The sequence below is a fragment of the Acipenser ruthenus genome, chromosome 3 (genome assembly GCF_902713425.1).
Source record: "Acipenser ruthenus chromosome 3, fAciRut3.2 maternal haplotype, whole genome shotgun sequence".
NCBI classification, from domain to species: Eukaryota; Metazoa; Chordata; class Actinopteri; order Acipenseriformes; family Acipenseridae; genus Acipenser; species Acipenser ruthenus.
Window position 1 is genome coordinate 2,822,778 of NC_081191.1, and position 23,794 is coordinate 2,846,571.

The following is a 23,794-nucleotide window of genomic DNA, read 5'->3' on the forward strand; positions in this document are numbered from 1 at the left end:
TGAAATGCACTACCCAGCAGAGGGAACCTACAGGAACTGCTGAATTTATCCTGAAATCATGTGAATCATTACAATTTAACACAGGTGGAGGCCACTTAACTTGGTGTGTGATTTTGAAGGCGACTGGTTACACCTGAGCTCATTTAGGATTGCTATTACAATGGGGGTGGACACTTATCCAACCAAGCTATTTCAGTTTTTATTTTTAATACATTTTCTACAAATTTCTAGAATATTTTTTTCACTTGGAAGTTGTGGGATAGGATGTGTAGATAAATGAAAAAAAAACTATTTTAATGCATTTTAATTCCAGACTATAAGGCAACAAGAGGTGAACATTTTGAAAGGGGGTGTAGACTTTCTATAGGCACTGTACATATACTGTATATTGACCAGCACGTTTGTTTAAAGATTTGGATTATCAATACAAATCCTGTATTTATTCATTTTCATAAAAAATAGACCAAAAAAAGGACAATATTTGCAATACAGCCGAAATAACCTGGAAATCCCAGTAACAAGAACACCTGATCCAGACTGGAGTAACAGCATACTCAGGTCTCCATGTCAAGCACAGGAGATGAAAATCAAGCCAACTGTTCAATAGCCAATCCCACCAGGGGATTTACACAGCCTACAAAAACATGGCACTCCCGTTAGCCTGCATATTACCAGCAATCCAGTGAAGTGCCCGCATATTACCAGCAATCCAGTGAAGTGCCCGCATATTACCAGCAATCCAGTGAAGTGCCTGCATATTACCAGCAATCCAGTGAAGTGCCCGCATATTACCAGCAATCCAGTGAAGTGCCCGCATATTACCAGCAATCCAGTGAAGTGCCTGCATATTACCAGCAATCCAGTGAAGTGCCTGCATATTACCAGCAATCCAGTGAAGTGCCCGCATATTACCAGCAATCCAGTGAAGTGCCTGCATATTACCAGCAATCCAGTGAAGTGCCTCCATATTACCAGCAATCCAGTGAAGTGCCTGCATTGCTGCAACTTCAGACATTCATTCCACGCCTGGGTCAGTCCGGACCCTGAAGGCAGAGCCGATATCGTGCACAAGGTTTATTTCGAGGATCTGCTTCAAGAAACAAGCAAACCCTTGTTCTTCTTAAACTGGACAATGTAAACAGCCTCATTTGTAAGCACTGAGACACTTGAAGACGCTGTAAACCGCTTCCTCAGGTGTAAACAGGATCTTGGGAATGGAGGCAGTTTGCAAGAATGAATGAAGCTGAAGAACTCCCAGCAGTTTATGCACAATATCAGTACAACTGCTCCCCCACCCGAAATAAAATACCAAACAAGCCCTAAGCAACCTCCCAACCCCCCCTCGAATCTTTGATAGCTGATACACTTCAGAACTCAGCAACCTCCCAACCCCCCCTCGAATCTTTGATAGCTGATACACTTCAGAACTCAGCAACCTCCCAACCCCCCCTCGAATCTTTGATAGCTGATACACTTCAGAACTCAGCAACCTCCCAACCCCCCCTCGAATCTTTGATAGCTGATACACTTCAGAACTCAGCATTCTGAATTCTCATGCTTGCTTTTTTAGCAATTGTTTTATATTTCCTTTTTTATATAAAGAAATTAAACTGTAAATTAAATAATGATTAATTGTTTACTTACTTATTGAACATGTTTTAGATTAAGACAGGCTTTTTTTTAGGACACATGCAAACAAAATGTAAAAGAAGAAAAAAAAACTTGCAATTAAAACTGTTAATTCCTCAAAATGATTTAGATGTTTTTTGTTTTTTTTCATTTTTGTTTTTGCCAAATTCTTTAAATTTTACAGTAAGCAAATATCTAAATCAGGCTTCACCAGCCAAGAGATCACTAAACCTATAATACTGCTACAGTAGGTATAGACAGATCCCACACTCCACTGCAGTTAAAAGACTATGCAGCCACAGAGGAAATAAAACAGAAAGCTTTAATTCCGTAGCCAAGCATGCTTTCAAAACCATGCAACACGTGCTGCATTTTACTGATTCTGCGGTTGGAATGTTTCTATTTGTTATATATATAGATATATAGATCTATATATATATATATAATATATATCTGTATCGATTCTCAGCCATCCTTTGCACCTGGTCAGTTCACAGTGTGGACTCGCATTCCACATCGCAGGACTTGGCGGCCCCTTTGTGGGTCAGCTTCAAAACGATGGGCTTCTCCGCATCACAGGAGCCGGCCGGCAGGGCCTGCGACTCTTGCTGCTCTTCCTTGAGCTCGTCGGCGCTCGGTGTCTGCGGGTAGATGACGAGGAATGTGGAGGCCAGGAAGCCCAGGAAGGACCCCACTGACGCCACCATTGGGATGACCCGCACACTGCCCACCGCCTCCACCACCCCGCCCAGGGCTGAGGCCACCAGGATCTGGGAGATGTACACCTGGCAGGACAGGATGGCACAGTCGATACCGAAGCCTCGTTTGGAGTTGCCTGGGCTGTGGTGGATATACTGCAAAAAAATACATTTTACACTTCTTGATATATTCCAGCAATCTTTTTAATTGTCTGCATTCATTCCTGGTAGAGTAACCACCCCAACAAACTGGATTCAAAACTGGAAAAAGGGGTGTGATTTTATAAATCACTTATGTACCGTAAAATGCACCTTAAATAAAATGGCTTATAAGGTAATTGACCAGGTAAAATATAAAGCCAATATTAATATGAGTGTGTCTATCATGAAGAACTTCCCACCCCCCCCCCCCCCCCCTTCAAAAAAGCAAAGTGACCTCAATATGGCAATAAGAAGTCCATCTTGATTTTGTTGTGTACTCAAACGACTTGCCCCAGAGTGTCGTGTTTGAATGCCTGCCCCTTACCTCTTTCATCTCATGGTACTGGCCCAGCAGGGCGTACGGACAGTAGGACACACTCATGGAGATGATGCCCATGGTGCTGATCATCACCATGGTTACGTAGACATTGGGAAAGATGGCCATCACCGCCGTGCCGATGGCGAAGGCCAGCGTTCCCAGGATGTAGATGATCTTGATGCTGAGCTCGTAGTTGTCCAGGTACTTCTGTAGCATGGCTGTGAACACAAGGCACAGGACCAGTGGTAGGACAGCTGCTCAGAGGCTTATTAAAGTGGAACTGTGTGTTCTTTTCATTTTTTTTACCTCAAAAGTAGGAAGATAACTCAAGAGAGGTGAAATATTATTTATTTTTTTTGGAAAGCAACCCAGCCATGATTCCATTCCACACCGAATTTGCACATTAGGGCATAAAGAGAAGAAAAGAAAAGAAAAAAGAAACAGAGACAGGACCTACTGGGTCATTACACGCTACACATTACCTTAACACAGTAACAAGAAGAACACGTGTGTAAGCATGTATAATGTTGTGTGGTGTGAATGGAATACGATGCAGGGGTGTGTGTTCTCACCTGAGCACATAGCAGCCGTGGTTGCATAGATGACCAGCCCCCAGCAACCCATCTGCACTCCATTGTGGTAGTTGCGCAGCTCGGTGGAGTTTGTGGGAGCCTACAGGAGAAAAAACAGCAAAGCTTCAGCTAGAAAAAAAACAAGCACCTCAAAACAGCAAGCCTTCTTAATGGAAACATCAAACCATCAGCACCATTACCTGCAAATATGTGTGTTTGTCATTATATGAGAGCACCAGGACACAAGAGCACAGTGCTGTATATCTGGAGTAGATGAGAAGCTACACAAGAGCACAGTGCTGTATATCTGGAGTAGATGAGAAGCTACACAGGGACACAGTGCTGTATCTCTGGAGTAGATGAGAAGCTACACAAGGACACAGTGCTGTATCTCTGGAGTAGATTAGAAGCTACACAAGGACACAGTGCTGTATATCTGGAGTAGATGAGAAGCTACACAAGGACACAGTGCTGTATCTCTGGAGTAGATGAGAAGCTACACAAGGACACAGTGCTGTATATCTGGAGTAGATGAGAAGCTACACAGGAGCACAGTGCTGTATCTCTGGAGTAGATGAGAAGCTACACAAGGACACAGTGCTGTATCTCTGGAGTAGATGAGAAGCTACACAAGGACACAGTGCTGTATCTCTGGAGTAGATGAGAAGCTACACAAGGACACAGCGCTGTATCTCTGGAGTAGATGAGAAGCTACACAAGGACACAGTGCTGTATCTCTGGAGTAGATGAGAAGCTACACAAGGACACAGTGCTGTATCTCTGGAGTAGATGAGAAGCTACACAAGGACACAGCGCTGTATCTCTGGAGTAGATGAGAAGCTACACAAGGACACAGTGCTGTATCTCTGGAGTAGATGAGAAGCTACACAAGGACACAGTGCTGTATCTCTGGAGTAGATGAGAAGCTACACAAGGACACAGTGCTGTATCTCTGGAGTAGATGAGAAGCTACACAAGGACACAGTGCTGTATCTCTGGAGTAGATGAGAAGCTACACAAGGACACAGTGCTGTATCTCTGGAGTAGATGAGAAGCTACACAAGGACACAGTGCTGTATATCTGGAGTAGATGAGAAGCTACACAAGGACACAGTGCTGTATCTCTGGAATAGATGAGAAGCTACACAAGGACATAGTGCTGTATCTCTGGAGTAGATGAGAAGCTACACAAGGGCACAGTGCTGTATATTTGGGTGGATACATAGCTCAGTACCTGCGGGTCTCCCTCGTAGATGACCTGGCCCATGAAGTCGGTGTAGAAGACGGCCTGGGCGATGATTGAGAACCAGGTGAGGAGGTGGCAGAGGCAGAGGCACAGGAGCTGGCGGGGCATCCTGAGCATGGAGAGCCAGAGCAGCCGCACGGTGGTCTCCGTCTCGCCCTCCTCGCTCTCCGTGTCCCCACTGGAGTTGGTGTTCCCGCTCTGGTGCCTCAGCCGCTGCTGCTGCCGTTTCTGTCGCTTCTGCATGTCGTAGATGTCGTTCATGCTGCGGGAGGACTTGATGAGCACCACGGCGTTGGCGCGCCGGTAGCGGTAGCGGTGAGTGCCCACCTTGCCGTAGTAGGAGAAGGTGTAGGAGGGCTGCCGGTAGAACATGTGGCGGCGGCGACGCATGGAGGCCGAGGTGCTCGACTGCTTCATGCCGATGCAACTGTGCTCGGCGAAGCCCTTGCTGCCGCTGCTGACTGGAATGCCATTCTGGTTGGGTGCCTTGGCTTCATTCAGCTGGTTGTCCAGCAGTTTCTCCACCCCATTCCTCTCGCTCTCGCTCTCCTGCAGGAAAGCAGACAGTCGGCTGAACCGGGTCCGGAGCATATCCTGGCTGCTGCTGCCGCTGCTGCTCCTGCGCGCCGGGGTGCTGTGGTAGGAGGACAGGTGGTCCTGGAAGATGGAGGGCTCGATCTCCCGCAGGAACAGCAGCTCTGGCTCCAACTCCAGCGTGGCGTCTGTGACGTGCAGCACAGAGTCGCTCTTGCTCCTCACGATCCCCACGTCCAGGAACTCCATGTCCAGGTTGTGCTCCGAGTGCACCTCGTCGTAGAAGCGGCAGTGATCGTCTCCTCCCATCTTCTCCGGGCTGCCGTTGAGCTTGACGGATCCCGTGGCGTCGGTCTCATCCAGCCGGTCCTGCAGGGAGCTGTACTGCTCTTCCTCGATGCTGAACAGGTGGAGCCCCACCGACAAAGTGAACAGGATAGCAGCAAAGAAGAACAGGACCTGCTCTTGAGACTTGAATGCCTGCCCTAGAAAGGTCTGAGTCCAGTCTAGACCACCCAGCATGTACCCCACAGCTCCACCAAGACCTGCAAGAGAGGAAGAGAGGAAGAGAGGAACAGACGCTGAACGGTTTTATATTTCCTCCTTTGGACAGCAAGTCTGTCATGAAAAACTGTAGGGAATCAGAAAATAACCTCATTAACTAATAAACAACATCACAAAAACACGCATCCTCAATATAATCTTCCGACAGCAACGACACTTAAAGGCACAGATTTAAATTACAGTTTAGGGTGGAATTAGAGCGACACAGTGCATGCCTAATGGATGGAATCTGGATTGTTATTTGATCATTTGTAAGCTGATGACCATTGTTTCATTACCTGTATTATTATTATTATTATTTATTTCTTAGCAGACGCCCTTATCCAGGGTAACTTACAATTGTTACAAGATATCACATTATTTTTTTACATACAATTACCCATTTATACAGTTGGGTTTTTACTAGAGCAATTTAGGTAAAGTACCTTGCTCAAGGGTACAACAGCAGTGTCCCCCACTGGGGATTGAACCCATGACCCTCCGGTCTGGAGTCCAGAGCCCTAACCACTACTCCACACTGCTGCCTGTAATCTGATTGTGTTGGTTTCAGTGTATTAGTAACAGGATACACTGGGTTAAACCCTAACTGTAGCATATTGTACTGTACAGCAGAGTGCACATTTATTACAACACCAAGATTTGTCATGTATACCCTTTATACACCACCTGCATGAAAATCAATTTTCGGTCAGTAAAATCAGTCATATAGAAACAACAGGCACTCGTGTGAAAATGTTCGACCACTTTGTGCTTTAATTAGGCACCTTAAGCAACTTCTGCAATGTCTCATGCATTTTCATGGCTACGTGTTCCTTTTCTCTTGCTATTTTTAATTAATTGCAAATATGGCCTATTAAAGTCATCAATTAAAATTTGACAATAACTAATTTGGCAATTTCCGAAGTTTTTCAGTTACAGTGGTTTGATTTCATATGCACAATGGGGTGTTCTAATATATACACACACGCACACACACACAGTGCTCCCCTATTCATAATGCCATTGCACTAACACTAGTCTTCTGGTTATAAGGCGGAACACAAACAGCACGGTCTCTTAACTATGGCTCCAGACTGCAGTGTTATAAAGAGGGAGCCCTGTATATTACAGGTGCACAGGTACAGCAGCAGCACAGCGCGTGCCCTCACCAGCAGAGAAGGCGTGGATGTTCAGGGCCATGTCTTGTTCCTCTGTATCTGCCACATCCAGCAGGTAGGCCCGGATCGGCCCCTCCGAGGCGTCGGCAGAGAAATCCAACACCACCACGCCCAGCACCGTCAGGACTATACCAATGGGCTGCTTACCGGGAACATCGCCGACGGCCAAACCTGGAGAGAAAAACAATTAAGATTAAGACAAGTTAATCAAATCACAAGAAACAATTTGGGAGCGCCGGCCACGACAAAAACAAGCCTCGGATACGTAGATACAGATCTTTTGTTTGAATTACATGAAAAAAAAAATTCTGTGCAATGTTTTAGAAAGGTACGAATGTGTGTTCTATTTGTAGTCCAGAAAGCATTTCCTCATAATCTGAGCCTGCAGACCAACTGCAACCACTAGGGGGAGTCTTGAGCTTTCTGAAGGCAAAATGCTTTATTTACTGTAGAAAGAATCTGACATACAGTATTTGTATAGATTCAACAGTTTAGCTAATTATACCGAAAAGCAATCTGAAAATAAGAGCCAAGGAGTCTATGATAAAAGTCAAGGTAATTATTGTATTCATTAGTGCTTCAGGCTCCAGGTTCTTCAGTTTGTTTGAGAGAGCTGTATCTGTTTATAAATGAGGTAAACACAGAGGAGGTTGGGTAAATCAGAAGATAACTTGAGAATCAAACTGCAGAGCGGGGTTGAGCAATTCCAGGAGTGCATCCTTGATCTTAACACACCGTGCCAAGTTCAAGTGGAGAACCCATAATGGATCAATACAGTGGTGTATTCAAGGGTATATGCTGGTAAACGGCGTCTACCCACTTTTAATTTGGGCAATATAGCATTTACCCACTTCCATATAAGGGATACTGAGTTTACTCATTTCTACTCTCCTGTGATATGGAAATCCTGGGTTAAAGACAAGATATTTTAATGGTGAGTGTCTCCGAGTTGCATTGCTGCGTGCGAGACTGACAGCTGAGAGCGCTCAGTCAGAACTGCAGTGCGAGCAGGGGGGTGTGGTCACTGGACTGCATGTTCTGTTTGGAAGTGTATGTGTGTGAGTGAGTGTGAGTGTTCTGTGATTGGTTGTTTATGTTCTGTCAATGTTCTGTTTAGGGCTGTCAATTAACGCGTTCATTTTTGTTTAGATTCATTTTTTTTAATACGCGCCATCGCCCTCTGTCTTGGCCCTCTCAGTATACTGTAATTAATTCCCTGCAGCACTATTTCAATATACTCGAGTGAATGCAACGCAATAAGTGAAGTCATCGTTTGAAATAGAGTGCCAGAAATACATGTTAACGGCTTTCATTTCTGCCCCCGATGTCCTCCAAACCCAATTAAAAAACAAGGAAACAATGGTCAACGTAACTTCTAGCATGCCACTGCCTGACTTCGAGCACCAAACAGGAGTTTACCCACTTGTTATTTACCAGTACAGCACTGGATCAATACGATATGCAACTGGAGAATTAAAAGTATTCCCAGCCAACACTCTGATAAATTATAAAATCTCTCCCAACAACGTGTTTGAAGCCTAAAATGCAAGCCAGTGTGTCACCCTTTTTATTGTAAAAAAGAGTGAAATTAAAATCTCAGGAGGCCACAGTTTGCTTATAAAGTGTAAACCATTCCCAGTGTTTAAAACATGCCACAGTACTTCGTGCTAATCTGCATCATGCACACTTAACACAGAGACCCTGTGCTACGTGCAGTGTGCAGACATATTAACAGGAATTCATTGATCTCTTCATCTCTGCTCTTCTATCGATCTGGAAAAACAGGCCATCTCTATCGATTCAATTCAAAATATACGCATCTGTCTGTCAATGTCTCTATCCACCATCATCCCTCGGAGTATCTGTCAATATATCTGTGATTTATCCATCTGAACTCACAGCCACAGCAGTGTATCTGTTTATTAGCATGCACTTTGCCCTGCATCCTTTACTGTCAGGGAGATGACAGCTATTGGTTTAACAGTCCCCTAGTGCACTTTGCCCAGCATGTGAAGTCAATCCGGTGAACCAATATAGGCTGCTGCAGAAATAGAAATAATGGGAGTGCAGATGTCAAAGGTAGTCCACTTCTGTAATCCATTAGTGTAGCTGTATGAGCTTCAATCCATCAGCGCGGTGGTACCCTGCACTCTCCACAGTGTAGCTGTATGAGCTTCAATCCATCAGCGCAGAGGAACCCTGCACTCTCCACAGTGTAGCTGTATGAGCTTCAATCCATCAGCGTGGTAGTACCCTGCACTCTCCACAGTGTAGCTGTATGAGCTTCAATCCATCAGCGTGGTGGTACCCTGCACTCTCCACAGTGTAGCTGTATGAGCTTCAATCCATCAGTGCGGTGGTACCCTGCACTCTCCACAGTGTAGCTGTATGAGCTTCAATCCATCAGCACGGTGGTACCCTGCACTCTCCACAGTGTAGCTGTATGAGCTTCAATCCATCAGCGCGGTGGTACCCTGCACTCTCCACAGTGTAGCTGTATGAGCCTCAATCCATCAGCGCGGTGTCTGCACTCTCCACAGTGTAGCTGTATGAGCTTCAATCCATCAACGCGGTGGTACTCTGCACCCTCCACAGTGTAGCTGTATGAACTTCAATCCATCAGCGCAGTGCCTGCACTCTCCACAGTGTAGCTGTATGAGCTTCAATCCATCAGCGCAGTGCCTGCACTCTCCACAGTGTCGCTGTATGAGCTTCAATCCATCAGTGCGGTGCCTGCACTCTCCACAGTGTAGCTGTATGAACTTCAATCCATCAGCGCAGTGCCTGCACTCTCCACAGTGTCGCTGTATGAGCTTCAATCCATCAGCGCGGTGCCTGCACTCTCCACAGTGTAGCTGTATGAGCTTCAATCCATCAGCGCAGTGCCTGCACTCTCCACAGTGTAGCTGTATGAGCTTCAATCCATCGGCGCAGTGCCTGCACTCTCCACAGTGTCGCTGTATGAGCTTCAATCCATCAGTGCGGTGCCTGCACTCTCCACAGTGTAGCTGTATGAACTTCAATCCATCAGCGCAGTGCCTGCACTCTCCACAGTGTAGCTGTATGAGCTTCAATCCATCGGCGCAGTGCCTGCACTCTCCACAGTGTCGCTGTATGAGCTTCAATCCATCAGTGCGGTGCCTGCACTCTCCACAGTGTAGCTGTATGAACTTCAATCCATCAGCGCAGTGCCTGCACTCTCCACAGTGTAGCTGTATGAGCTTCAATCCATCAGCGCAGTGCCTGCACTCTCCACAGTGTCGCTGTATGAGCTTCAATCCATCAGTGCGGTGCCTGCACTCTCCACAGTGTAGCTGTATGAACTTCAATCCATCAGCGCAGTGCCTGCACTCTCCACAGTGTCGCTGTATGAGCTTCAATCCATCAGCGCGGTGCCTGCACTCTCCACAGTGTAGCTGTATGAGCTTCAATCCATCAGCGCAGTGCCTGCACTCTCCACAGTGTAGCTGTATGAGCTTCAATCCATCGGCGCAGTGGTACCCTGCAATCTCCACAGTGTAGCTGTATGAGCTTCAATAAATCAGTGCGGTGGTACCCTGCACTCTCCACAGTGTAGCTGTATGAGCTTCAATCCATCAGCGCGGTGGTACCCTGCACTCTCCACAGTGTAGCTGTATGAGCTTCAATCCATCAGCGCGGTGCCTGCAGTCTCCACAGTGTAGCTGTATGAGCTTCAATCCATCAGTGCGGTGGTACCCTGCACTCTCCACAGTGTAGCTGTATGAGCTTCAATCCATCAGCGCGGTGGTACCCTGCACTCTCCACAGTGTAGCTGTATGAGCTTCAATCAATCAGTGCGGTGGTACCCTGCACTCTCCACAGTGTAGCTGTATGAGCTTTAGGAACGCGGGTGTTGCTGTGGGGCTCATATTTCCAAACCTAGATTATTAGCCTGCAATGTATGCAAATGTACAAGGTCATGAGAAGTGTCACCTGATCCACCTTGTGACTAGACTTGGGAAAGGGCTGGGGTCTCTGTGACTTCACGAGGGGTAATGAGAGTTGGTGCCAGTCCCTCATTGGAAAGGCTGCGCTGACCAGCTCACTGGTCTACAGAAATCCAACCCTGGTAGACACAGCTCCGGGTTGCAAGCATGCAGATGTGGGCAATATAGTCTGACAAGCAAAAAAATGGCCCAATAATAATAAAAAGAAACACATAAACCGCTAACATTAGTTAGTTAACATCTGTTTTCACTTTAGCAATGAGCCAGGAGGCTGTACATGGTGTCACACAATATTCAGGCCATTCACTGCAATATAATGAAGCGCAGTAATATAACAAATTAAATAGAGCAGTATCTGCAGGAGTTTGTATTGCTCATTTCCTAATTGTATTGAAATACAGTATCTTGCAAAAGAGAAATTCATAACAGAACAAAAAAAACATTGCAAGCGATACTGTTGGCAAGTGAAAATCCTCCAGTGCTTGGTGTCATTGGTGTGACGGATTGTGATAAACAGGCACCATCTAATGTACTTCATTAGCGGTATCTTTACAGTTCAAGCTTGGACAAGTCCATTAAAAAACAAGTGGCTATTTTTTTTAAAACTTTATCTCAGAGAGAGAGAGAGAGAGGGCACTGTTCTTTTCCCAGGCACTTGTCTATTTAAAGAACGTTTGAAAAGCGCTGTAGTTCTTGTTCTAGTTGAGGGCAGCACAATGTGATTCACAATGTGGTACTGCTGCACACGCACTGAGTAACAGGGGGATGCTTTTTAATAATGCCGGAGACGGGAAGTATTTTCAGATAGGCAATGAAAGGTAAAAAAGGCACAACAGGAAATGCTTCCCTGTGAACTGGTTCCTACTCTTTTCCCATGTCAGGCTGACTGAATTCACACTGCTGCTGCAGGTTTTGGACTCTTTAGACACTGCGTTACTCACCGGCTTATTAAAACAGGAAGCTGACGAATTGCAACAGTACGGGGTCGACAAGGGACCATAGAACACTACAGAACTAATCACTACGCATACAGCAGCACCATGTACAGTAAAATAACAAGCAAGATCAGGCAGCTCAGGGTTAACAAAAGACACTGGCTGCTGTAGAAAACACTTTGCAAATTGAGTCTCAGGTCTCTCTGTTTGTCCGCTGGCTAAAGAATCTCATCAATGTGAAGTGAGGTGGCTGTTTAGGATACCTGTCCACAGGGATGGGATGGGACCCACCAGTATACAGTCTGCATGACTGAGCACAGTCCCCTGTACCCATGGAGCAGACCTATTTCACAGTGCTGGGACACGTACTTGAACATGCGGTCAAACACTGCCATGCCAGTACTTGCTTCGCAGTTTCTTTTTCTTGTTAATTTTTTCTGCTGTACCGAAAGACTTGACACCGTCCATGACCCTCTTTGAATATTTTGGTTTTCAATTTTCACAGTGATAGTTGACACAAAGCTTACCAGCGTGTTATTCACGCTTAGGACATCACAAAGCCACCTACACTCCAGCAGTTTCTTTTGTTTAGCTGTTACAAATGAGTGCTGGTTAACTTACTTGGGCTTGCAGCAACAAATCACTAATAAGAGTCTACACTGTCCACTGATGTGTCCTGAAAGAGAGTTCATTAACGCAGTCAGCCTTCCTGTCCTTCAATGATCAGCCACTAGTCTAAACACTTCTAATTGATGTCATTTGCAATGCATTCCCTTTCTCAGTCTAGCTAAAGCGAGCCAAACACTTTCCAGGGTTGAGCAGGCAACCACTGCCATTCTGACTCCAATATGGAAAGAGCATTGTGTTCTACAGGTGGAGCCAATATGCTCACATAGTAATGCAGTTTCATATAATGAGCGTGTTACATTGTTAACAGCACAGCAGCACGTGCTCAGTAATTATCCTCTCTATCCACATATTGTTTAAAGCTGTCCTTCTTCTAAACAACAACAACCACTGTTTCCAAACCAGAATGCAACTATCTAAAGGATGAGATACTTATCAGAGGAGCTAAGAAGCTATCTACCTTTGTTTCCACATTCCTTATAATAGATGACAGTGAGATAGATACCTTTACCCTTTATCGTGTCCGCTTGGCACAGTACAATAGGACTCAATCCTTACCTATAACTGACCCGTTGAGAAACAGCGCCACCCCCAGGAGGACGCCAATGCAGAGCGCCAGGATGAACGGCCGCCTGCGGCCCCATGGCATGGTGCAGCGGTCGCTGGCAGAGCCGATCAGGGGAGTGAAGATCAGCCCCAGGATGGGGCTCAGGAACCACGTCAGGCTGTAGTACTGTTCTGGAAGACCTGAGCGAAACACAAAAACAGAACCATTTAATTACAGTGCAAATAAAACAGCTCAATGCGCAGCAGGAGAGAGCATTCCCCAAATCCTCCCTGGAACGGAGAGACAGATTTAGCAGGTAAGCAAAAAATGTGAAGGCAAAAGAGAGTCCAAAAGTTCACCACCAAAACAGAAGCACCTGGATTTCTCTTTTACCTCTTTTACATTGTACAAGCGAGCTGCATCAGGGCCGTGCCGAACCAGCCCGGGGCTGGTTAAGAGGAGCCTGGTTGTGTTTCCACTGCAGAGCCCAGCCAGCCCAGGGCCGGTTAGGAGGAGCCTGGTTGTGTGTTCACTGAAGAGCCCAGCCAGCCCGGGGCCGGTTAGGTGGAGCCTGGTTGTGTTTCCACTGCAGAGCCGAGCCAGCCCGGGGCCAGTTAGGAGGAGCCTGGTTGTGTTTCCACTGCAGAGCCCAGCCAGCCCGGGGCCGGTTAGGACGACCCTGGTTGTGTTTCCACTACAGAGCCTGAGCCGTTCTACTGACGTCACACGCAATGAACACATGTCGCATGTTGATGATGCAGTATTAAGAGGCGCTGTATTTGAGATCCAGAGGTTAGGGTTGTGTATTTTTTTGTTTTCGTTATTTATATTAAATAGCCACTGGAAAACCACCCGTTACAAAACTGCATTTCTTGAAACGTTTCAAAAAAGACAAATGAAAAACACAGTGAGTTACAAAACAAAAGTTACGTTGGTTGAGATCCTGTGGTGACTAATGATTGGGCAGGACCTCCCTGCCTGCACCCCAGAGCTGGATCTCAGTGTTAAAAGCTTTAGTGAAATCACTGTGTTCCTGACGTCAACAGCTATAAAGAACATGGCCAGGATAATCTCCCTTCTATTTAAAGGATGGATAAACCCCCGCAAATAAAGAACACGTTCTTATTTTAGATGTTTTCTCTTAAAGAGACAGCACACAGAAAAAAAGGAAGTTTGTAATGCAATGATGGTACAGGGTGCAATATACAGTAAGCTGTTCAGTAAAGCCCTGGCGCCGCCCAGAGCGTCACACATCACAAAGCACGGTCCTCTAATCTACATGCTGTACTGTGGACATTTTAGTGCATCTGAAATTTTGTTCTCTGTGTTGTCTCTGAAAAGAGACATTTAAAAAAGATGGGTAACCTGGTGAAGATGGAGTTGTGCAGCACGGTGGAACAAAGATATTGACTAAAGGATACACCGCTCCTGTCAATTATTTCCTTGTAAGATATATTGATTTGGCAAGGTTGTCCTTCAGATGTTTTATATGCAAAGTCACCGCAACCTGGTGACACATGTCACAATATGATTCAGGTTTACTGTGAAAATATATAGCACTGAGCAAAACGCGAGAGAATGAACTTGTGAGGAAATTAAGCAAGCAGTAGCCCACGTGCTACAGTACATTAGAAGGCAGCATGGTTGCTTGCAATTCCCAACACTGGCTCACAGTAGGATCCCGGGCTTCTCTGCTTCAGAATGAGATGTAGTATTTCATTTGGGCTGACCTCAGGAAATCATTAAAGCAGAGCGCTGTGATGCGACACAGGATGGCCCCTCTCTTCAGCTCAATACATTAAATCATGGGGTGGGTTTTTTATAACCATGATGCACAAGTAAAGAATCCAGATTCCACTTTCTTTTTAGGACCTCTGATTCTATTACCACACTTGGCCATGCGGCGGCAACATTTGGTAAGTTTAATGTCAGTAATGGAATTTGCTACAGGAGAATAAATATGAGCTGTACTGTTGTGCTTGTATATCTGTAACCAAGAGTTTAAACCTGTCCTGGTTTGTTTCAGTTATGTCAGGCATTTCATAGGTGGCAAGGCAACGGTACCTGGCAAAAAAAAAACAAATACAAAAAACTCAGGCAGAAAGTAAAGTAACCAGGATACAAGGGTATGGTGTTAGCAATCACAACAGTGCTCAGCCAGTGGCAGAGACAGGGGAAACCTGCAGACTGTGCTTTTAAAATTCTCCGAAACACACAACAGGATCAGGATTAAATCTCTTCAAATCAGCCTTTAAGACTATTATTAGTCTTCAGATGTCAAGTACAGTAGCTGTGTAACCTTGTGCTTCTGCAGGCAGTCACCCATTACACTGTTTCTCCAGAGCCCAGAGGGGACACCTTTGAGGAGCGTGTGCACCAGTCAGTGTCGCTGGGATGATCTCTACAGCGGCAACTCAAAGCAGCTGAAGCGGTCCTGTTTTATCATGAGCGTGGACTGCAGATACATGTGTCTAAAGCTCACAATAAAGCCAGGAAAGCATCAAAACAGTATGACCCCCCCCCCCATCACATGGACCTGTGCTACAATTTAAAATCGTTTATATATATTAAATAAAATCAACCAATAGCAGCAGTCCAATCATAAGTGAGCGGAGGCAGGACATAAACAGTTGAAGATCTTTAGTAGGTTTAACGAGTGGGACAGTCAAAGATCTGCCCCTTGTTATACAGGTGTCCAATCATGAGTGAGCAGAGGCTGGACATACACTGTTGAAGGTATTCTCAGTTTCAGCTGAAGGTCTTGGGAGTTTAACCAATGGGAAAGTCAAAGATCTTCCCCTTGTTTTGCAGCTGTCCAATCATTAGTGAGCAGTGGCGGGACATAAATATGCTGGAGTATGGTGTAAGAATAGCTGAATTTCACGAGATATTGCTTATTATAGGGGCGATTATTGAGAATTATATTGAGAACTTTGAAGTCATATTTAGAATTGTTTTTTCAACAACAAAAAAAAAAAGTTAGACAACAGAGATGTCATGGTCAATTTGGTTACGAATCAATTTTCAAGAAGAACTTTCTCAAAAAAATTGGAGATTGTTAAAAAAGGGAGATACACCACAAATACCTGAACAGACACAGGAAGGGAAGGAATATACTTGCCTCTTCCAACATTATGAAAGGTATCCGTGGCTTACCGGTAGCTGTCAATTAAAAAAATATATACTGCTGGAACTGTCTTTTGTTCAGTACAGAAAAGGCGATCTGGAACAGCACTGACTTCAGCAATCTAGGATGTCTATCGAAGTCAATATAAGCGTTCCCAAAGTCACTTGCGAGCCACTGTAACACTCAAAACTTTTGGACAGACCGGATTGATGTTCAACTGGATGAGCAGAAGCGTAGGGATACAATGAGCAAGTAAGAAAAAATCATTGTGAGGTTCTTAAACGCTTGATTGATTCTGTTTACCTTGGAAAGCTAGAACTGGCATTCATAGGGCACGATGAAGGCACCAATTCCTGAAACAGAGGTAATTATGTGGCATTACTTTCTCAGATTTCTGACTACGACAGCATGCAATCGCTTGTCAATAGCCACAGTATTCTCAGGTACCTCTAACAAGATTCAGAACGAATACAAGCAGAAGTACAGGAAGCCAAGTACGAAGCTGTAACGGTAGATTAAACATCCAACAATGGAAACGCAGCTCAGCTTCTTGTGTTCTCAAGTATGTGACTGTTCTGTGAAAATGTGTTACATTTACTAAACTAAATTCAAAGCACTACTAACTATTGTATGCAGGATTCAATTGTACTCCCTGTGCAAAATAGTATTCATACGCTAGCCCCAACATTGTTACTTTTGAAATGTTCTTTTGACAAACCAGGAGGAGGCCATTCGACCCATCTCATCCCATACCTAACTGATCCTAGAACTGCACACAGGAAGTCACCCCCAGTACAGCTCTTGTTTATATCCCTTTTTGTAACACAGATACCAAAATATTATAGCAGCGTGTGCCCTGCAGGTAGGTGACTACAAAAGTATAGACACACACACACACAGAGTAGCGCTGCACGTAATTAGGCTTTCAGAGGAATTTCAACACGTGAAAGCTCATTCACTGTCACCGCATTGAAGGTTGTCAGGGATCAGTGACTTTCAATGGCAGGGATACTGATGGCACACAAAGCAGCAGGAAAGCTGCCTGTGAAAATGGCTCTCCAGAAAGCATCTACTACAGAAACACTGCACAGGCTGAAGCCCTCTTTCGCCCCCTCAGAGCCATTATACAGACAGCAGAACAGACCTGCATTTGAGAAGTAGCTTGTTAAAGATATTTTAAATTGCAGCTTGGCAAATAATAGCACCAGGCTCCAGAGCTCTGAGTGCCAGCTTCTGAAATATTATATACAGCACCACAGCTGTTCTCATCCTGATTTTAATGCTGTTTAAAGAAAAGCACTCTGCATTCATTTGTAAAGCACTTTGGTTATACAGCATGACATTAGCTGCAGGCAAATAGTATGCAAGCTATCTTGCAATGCTTTGAATGGGAACTGAGCTGGAAACGCATTACAGAACTTTTTACTTTGCTGTAAAGTGGGTGAAGCATCAAAATAAAGAAATACTTCAACTCGACACACTCAATTGTCATAACACACTGGTGCCATACGGAAACACTGCATTTATTTTACCTCTACAGTTTTGTTTTTTGTGCTAGAATTAAACTGTACATACAGTGGCATTTACTCCTGTCAGTTTCTTCATTTTTTTAAATCCCTCATATTGTGATCATGTCAAGTGAATTGCTTTTCTGAGGGGATAGTAGGCTGTCATACATAATGACAGTGCTAGCCCTGAGTGGTGAAAAAATAAAACTCTGTAGAAATCATGTTTGCTACAGTACTGTAGTTAAAACCTTAATAAAACTCAGGGTTTTTATTTTCAATAGACGTTAAATTGCTCAAAGTCTTCACTCGACATGTTACAAAACAAATGCAATATTGTGGTGGATGTTTTGCATAAAGACAACAGCCTCGACTCAGTAAGTCCAAGAGCTTGAGCCATAACAGAAGTTCTGAAAAACTGCACAACCATTCAGCACTAACAGAAGAGCTTCTTGTGAAATAGCTTATTGTGAAACAGGCTATTGCTACCTGACTGCATTCTTCTCAGTGTGGGAAGAACCTCTGGAAGACTTTAATCGACAGGATATCAGAATTCACACGAAATAACAATCAGCATTATTACTGGCCCGGCTTGGGAACTTGTTCGTTTATTATATTTCATACCAAACTCTCTTCCGGGCCTGGTGACAGGCCTCCTGTATTGCTTGTCAGCCTTGAACTTCCTCTTCCTTTTTCTACCTTGTGAATATATGGGAAAAAAAAACACATTTTACAATGTTTGCAAAAAACAAACAGAACAAAAACAAAAAAACAAAAAGAAAAAAAAAGATTTTTATCAGCTGTGGACTTTATCAACCCAATCCTGTAACATCCAAACAGGATATTAGGTTCTAGTAAATAAAGCTGTTTTTCAATCAGGGAAAAAAGGGGTGACAATAGTGAGAGCAGTAAGTCATGCTCTAGAGGAAATGCTTATTGTGCCACAGCAGTTAGAGGGGGTTCACTCAGGGCAGAAAAACAATCAAAACAAGGGAAACCACTCGCCCTTTAAACCTTAAAGCGAGGTGCGAGGCGCACTTTGGAAGAATAGCCGGGCCTGGGTATTTGACTTGTGTTTCAGGGGAAGGCTGGGGTGTGCAACTGAGACACATTTAACCATAAAACAAATCACTCGCATGCAGTGCTGACGCTGTCACTGGCAGAATCTTCAACATGGTTTACAGCATGTGCTGATCTGCTCGGTCATAGCTTGTCTTCCATGAGTGATTACGTTATTCACTAAAGCCAGGGCCCCTCTGTCTCCCCAAGCCGAGTACAAGTGTCTCAGGGCAGGCTGATTTTCAATGGAGATATAAACGGTTGCAAACTGACAAAGATGATGTATCTTGGATACGTCTTGAAATTGTGTACAAGTTTCAACAGTAATTACAGTTAACAAATCTGGGAAATGTTCAGTGGCTTTGCATACTTTCCACATTTCAATGCAACCCCAATATAAATGAAAATGAGCAAAATGACAGACAGCAAACATCTCAACTTTATTATGCAGCAGTGCAATGGTCAGTTTCCCCGGGACACGCTGTTAATTAGTGTAAAGCAACCAATCCCTTAATTAAGTGTGGATTTTACAGCACTGTGGAGATGGGATGTGACATTGCAGCACTGTCCTTCTAGATCAATACTCAATTGTACCGAGTCTCAGCATCACAGGTAATGGAGGGAACAGAGACTGTATCGGTTCAGCAGCCATGCCACTCCTCCCCCTCCCTATTGTCCTATGTTTACTTAAACATAACCCCAGCCTCTAGGCAGTGGACATTTGTAAAAGAGTTTTGAGTGGAAAGGGGGTCCTGAAAATCAGTGGATTCTTTAAATCTCCCAATTTGCGTTTTGTTTTAAAGCAGTATTTTTTTAAACTTGGTCTTGAATACCCCCTAACAATCTTTTTTTTTTCTGGGTTTCAACCTCTTCTTGCTTTTTTTATTTTGTATTTGTGTTACAGTCCAGTGATGAACATTAACTCTAGAGCTATTGCTGTACCAGTCTGTAGCTACATGTACACACTGTATAAAGGCTTATGTTCACTAGAAAACAATGCATGCTTAAAAATAAATACAGTACAATTCCTGTCTGAAACAAACACCCAGAGCGCAGGGTGGCTGCTATAGGACCAGTGCTAAAAACCACAGGTTTAAAAGCTATTCAGCAAAACCTGAGGCTGCCAAGGAGTTCTGCTGCTTTCCAATGCTGTGAACAGTACAAAGGGGAGGAGGTAGTGGGGGAAGTGAACTGCCTTCGCACTGGGTGAATGCTGGAGCGGAGTCTGTAATGTCAAGAGGAAACAGGTGCTGCACTTGTTAGTGTGCAAGTGTAGCGCTGGCTCAGCCAAATACAGTCAAGTGCATCAGCTCAGACTTTCAAGACTGGAATTAGATAGGAAATGCTCCCTCAGCTTTAATAAACAAGCTAATTCCCTTATTACGGCACAGTGGGCCACTTTATTACAATATTGCCAGGTATTTGTCAATGTGCAAGTCTCATCAGGATGGGGTCTCATCAGGATTGGGGAAACTTTAAAAAAAAAAATGCTAGTTATTCGACTTGTATTTTATTTATATTTTTTTCAGTAAAAAAAAAAAAACATACAAAATAACAACAAATTTTAAATATTGCCATGGTGCTTAGTTCTGACAGGATCAAACACCAAAACATCTAAAAAGATGCAACTGAAGAGACCAGGATTACCTGCTGGAGTTGGGTTGACAGGTAGCGAGAATGCACTGGAGCCAAATGTCCCAGTGATGTACAGTATGCACCATCATGACATACTGTGGTGCTGTTCTCTAAAGGCTGAATCTCCGAGTGATCGCGGAACACTGCTATTATGACATCACTGGAGGGGGAGGGGGTTACTGCAGCAGCAGCAGCAAGGAGAGACATTTCAATGTCCCAAAGTAATTTTTTTCCCAAAAGAAACTGACACACAGAAGAATTTCTATCAAAAGGAGCGTCAGCTGTGGGCATCACACAGTGACTGTACTGCCCACTCTAACCAGCTCATTCCTGCACTCTTCTTCACTTCACCTCCAGCCTTTTGTCATATCCAGCTCATCAGCTTGGGCTTAAAACATGATTTGCAACAATATAGGACTTTATTTTCACCCTGCTCAAGAATACTGTAATATTTAATTCATATTTTGCATGTTTACATGCGATGGTGGCGTCTTTATCATAAAAATAATAACTTGCACTTTGTGGCCCCATAATTTCACACTAGCATGTTCAAAATCATAATAAAAACAATGTTGCTCTCTACAGGATTGTCTCAACCCATTAAGTGTATTGTCCTCATTTGAGGACAGGCTAATTTGTAATATTTTGGAGCATTAACAAGCATCTGCCTGTTTTCTACTGCATATTGTTATGATAACCTACTGTAATTTAATTAACCGCAAAAGTTAAGTCTAAATGTAATGTATCAAATTACATAAAAACAGCTTGTCTTCTGATTTTTTTCTAAGAAAATGTAATTTGGTACTGAATGGGTTAATTCAGTTTTATGTCTGCAGTGGAATGTAAGCTGTATCTCCTGACTCCCAGTCCCCTGCCATAACCACAAAGCTCTCTCGCCAGAATATCATCGGGGCTACAGATGCACTGTGATGGTCACACACACACACACACACACACACACACACACACACACACAGCGTTACACTAGCTGATGCACAGAATTGTTTTCTGGGGGTGCATTGACTGGTAGCAGAGAAGCCGATACGAATGTCTGGATTTTGCTTCTTATTATGGGGCAGTGCTTTCCTTTTTTTTCTTTTTTTTGTTCCACGTCCTAAAGAACAGAATTAAAATTTCATGAATCTGACGCACCACCGTGCTGCTCTTCTTTCCCTCCCTCCCTCTTTCTTTCTTTCCCTCCCTCCCGCTCTCTCTCTCTTGGGCCTGTTGTATAACACTGCAGTATTTAACCATGGACTTGCTAGGATTTTGCAAGGAGGTGAAGACTGCATTTGGGATAACTGCACACGAAATTGAAAGATTTGTTTATTTAGAACGAATAAACTTATAACTCACACGACTATACAAAACAAATGTGTATTTTTCTGGTGCAAGACTATAAACATTTGTAAACAGATAAAGATTTTTAAAGCTAAACAAACAAACTACTGCTTGTTATAGATATCTAGAGAACCACATATGCACATACAGCACTACACAGTACATATGTACATTGAGATTAATACATGTAGCAAACGTTGCCATAGAAAGCAAACAACCAAAAACAACAAATTGTTAAAAAAAAGAACAGGGCTGGAGCACCCCTGGGGTAGCAGGTCTTTATACCCATTCAGAACAAGGCTGGAGCACCCCTGGGGTAGCAGGTCTTTATACCCCTTCAGAACAGGGCTGGAGCACCCCTGGGGTAGCAGGTCTTTATACCCCTTCAGAACAGGGCTGGAGCACCCCTGGAGTAGCAGGTCTTTATACCCCTTCAGAACAAGGCTGGAGCACCCCTGGGGTAGCAGGTCTTTATACCCCTTCAGAACAGGGCTGGAGCACCCCTGGGGTAGCAGGTCTTTATACCCCTTCAGAACAGGGCTGGAGCACCCCTGGGGTAGCAGGTCTTTATACCCCTTCAGAACAGGGCTGGAGCACCCCTGGGGTAGCAGGTCTTTATACCCCTTCAGAACAGGGCTGGAGCACCCCTGGGGTAGCAGGTCTTTATACCCCTTCAGAACAGGGCTGGAGCACCCCTGGGGTAGCAGGTCTTTATACCCCTTCAGAATAAGGCTGGAGCACCCCTGGGGTAGCAGGTCTTTACACCCCTTCAGAACAGGGCTGGAGCACCCCTGGGGTAGCAGGTCTTTATACCCCCTCAGAACAGGGCTGGAGCACCCCTGGGGTAGCAGGTCTTTATACCCCCTCAGAACAGGGCTGGAGCACCCCTGGGGTAGCAGGTCTTTATACCCATTCAGAACAGGGCTGGAGCACCCCTGGAGTAGCAGGTCTTTATACCCCTTCAGAACAAGGCTGGAGCACCCCTGGGGTAGCAGGTCTTTATACCCCTTCAGAACAGGGCTGGAGCACCCCTGGGGTAGCAGGTCTTTATACCCCTTCAGAACAGGGCTGGAGCACCCCTGGGGTAGCAGGTCTTTATACCCATTCAGAACAGGGCTGGAGCACCCCTGGGGTAGCAGGTCTTTATACCCCTTCAGAACAGGGCTGGAGCACCCCTGGGGTAGCAGGTCTTTATACCCCTTCAGAACAGGGCTGGAGCACCCCTGGGGTAGCAGGTCTTTACACCCCTTCAGAACAGGGCTGGAGCACCCCTGGGGTAGCAGGTCTTTATACCCATTCAGAACAGGGCTGGAGCACCCCTGGGGTAGCAGGTCTTTATACCCCTTCAGAACAGGGCTGGAGCACCCCTGGGGTAGCAGGTCTTTATACCCCTTCAGAACAGGGCTGGAGCACCCCTGGGGTAGCAGGTCTTTATACCCCTTCAGAACAGGGCTGGAGCACCCCTGGGGTAGCAGGTCTTTACACCCTTTCAGAACAGGGCTGGAGCACCCCTGGGGTAGCAGGTCTTTACACCCCTTCAGAACAGGGCTGGAGCACCCCTGGGGTAGCAGGTCTTTATACCCCTTCAGAACAGGGCTGGAGCACCCCTGGGGTAGCAGGTCTTTACACCCCTTCAGAACAGGGCTGGAGCACCCCTGGGGTAGCAGGTCTTTACACCCCTTCAGAACAGGGCTGGAGCACCCCTGGGGTACCAGGTCTTTACACCCCTTCAGAACAGGGCTGGAGCACCCCTGGGGTAGCAGGTCTTTATACCCATTCAGAACAGGGCTGGAGCACCCCTGGGGTAGCAGGTCTTTATACCCCTTCAGAACAGGGCTGGAGCACCCCTGGGGTAGCAGGTCTTTATACCCATTCAGAACAGGGCTGGAGCACCCCTGGGGTAGCAGGTCTTTACACCCCTTCAGAACAGGGCTGGAGCACCCCTGGGGTAGCAGGTCTTTATACCCCTTCAGAACAGGGCTGGAGCACCCCTGGGGTAGCAGGTCTTTATACCCATTCAGAACAGGGCTGGAGCACCCCTGGGGTAGCAGGTCTTTACACCCATTCAGAACAGGGCTGAATCACCCCTGGGGTAGCAGGTCTTTATACCCATTCAGAACAGGGCTGACA

At 45.2% G+C, this 23,794-nt stretch overlaps 1 protein-coding gene across 3 annotated transcripts in view; it reads right to left on the reverse strand.

Moving 5' to 3' along the window:
* Positions 1-1,622: 1,622 nt before the first annotated feature.
* Positions 1,623-23,794, reverse strand: part of LOC117435259 (solute carrier family 45 member 4-like) — a 74,929-nt gene continuing 52,757 nt past the window's right edge. For all 3 annotated transcript variants that reach the window (XM_034058290.3, XM_034058293.3, XM_034058292.3), the window contains 6 exons: positions 13,009-13,197; positions 6,912-7,091; positions 4,654-5,744; positions 3,420-3,519; positions 2,854-3,065; positions 1,623-2,483 (listed from right to left, as the gene is read on the reverse strand). In XM_034058290.3, coding sequence (XP_033914181.3) covers positions 2,121-2,483; positions 2,854-3,065; positions 3,420-3,519; positions 4,654-5,744; positions 6,912-7,091; positions 13,009-13,197 — 2,135 coding nt within the window. In that variant the 3' untranslated portion in view covers positions 1,623-2,120. The remainder of the gene's footprint in view (positions 2,484-2,853; positions 3,066-3,419; positions 3,520-4,653; positions 5,745-6,911; positions 7,092-13,008; positions 13,198-23,794) is intronic.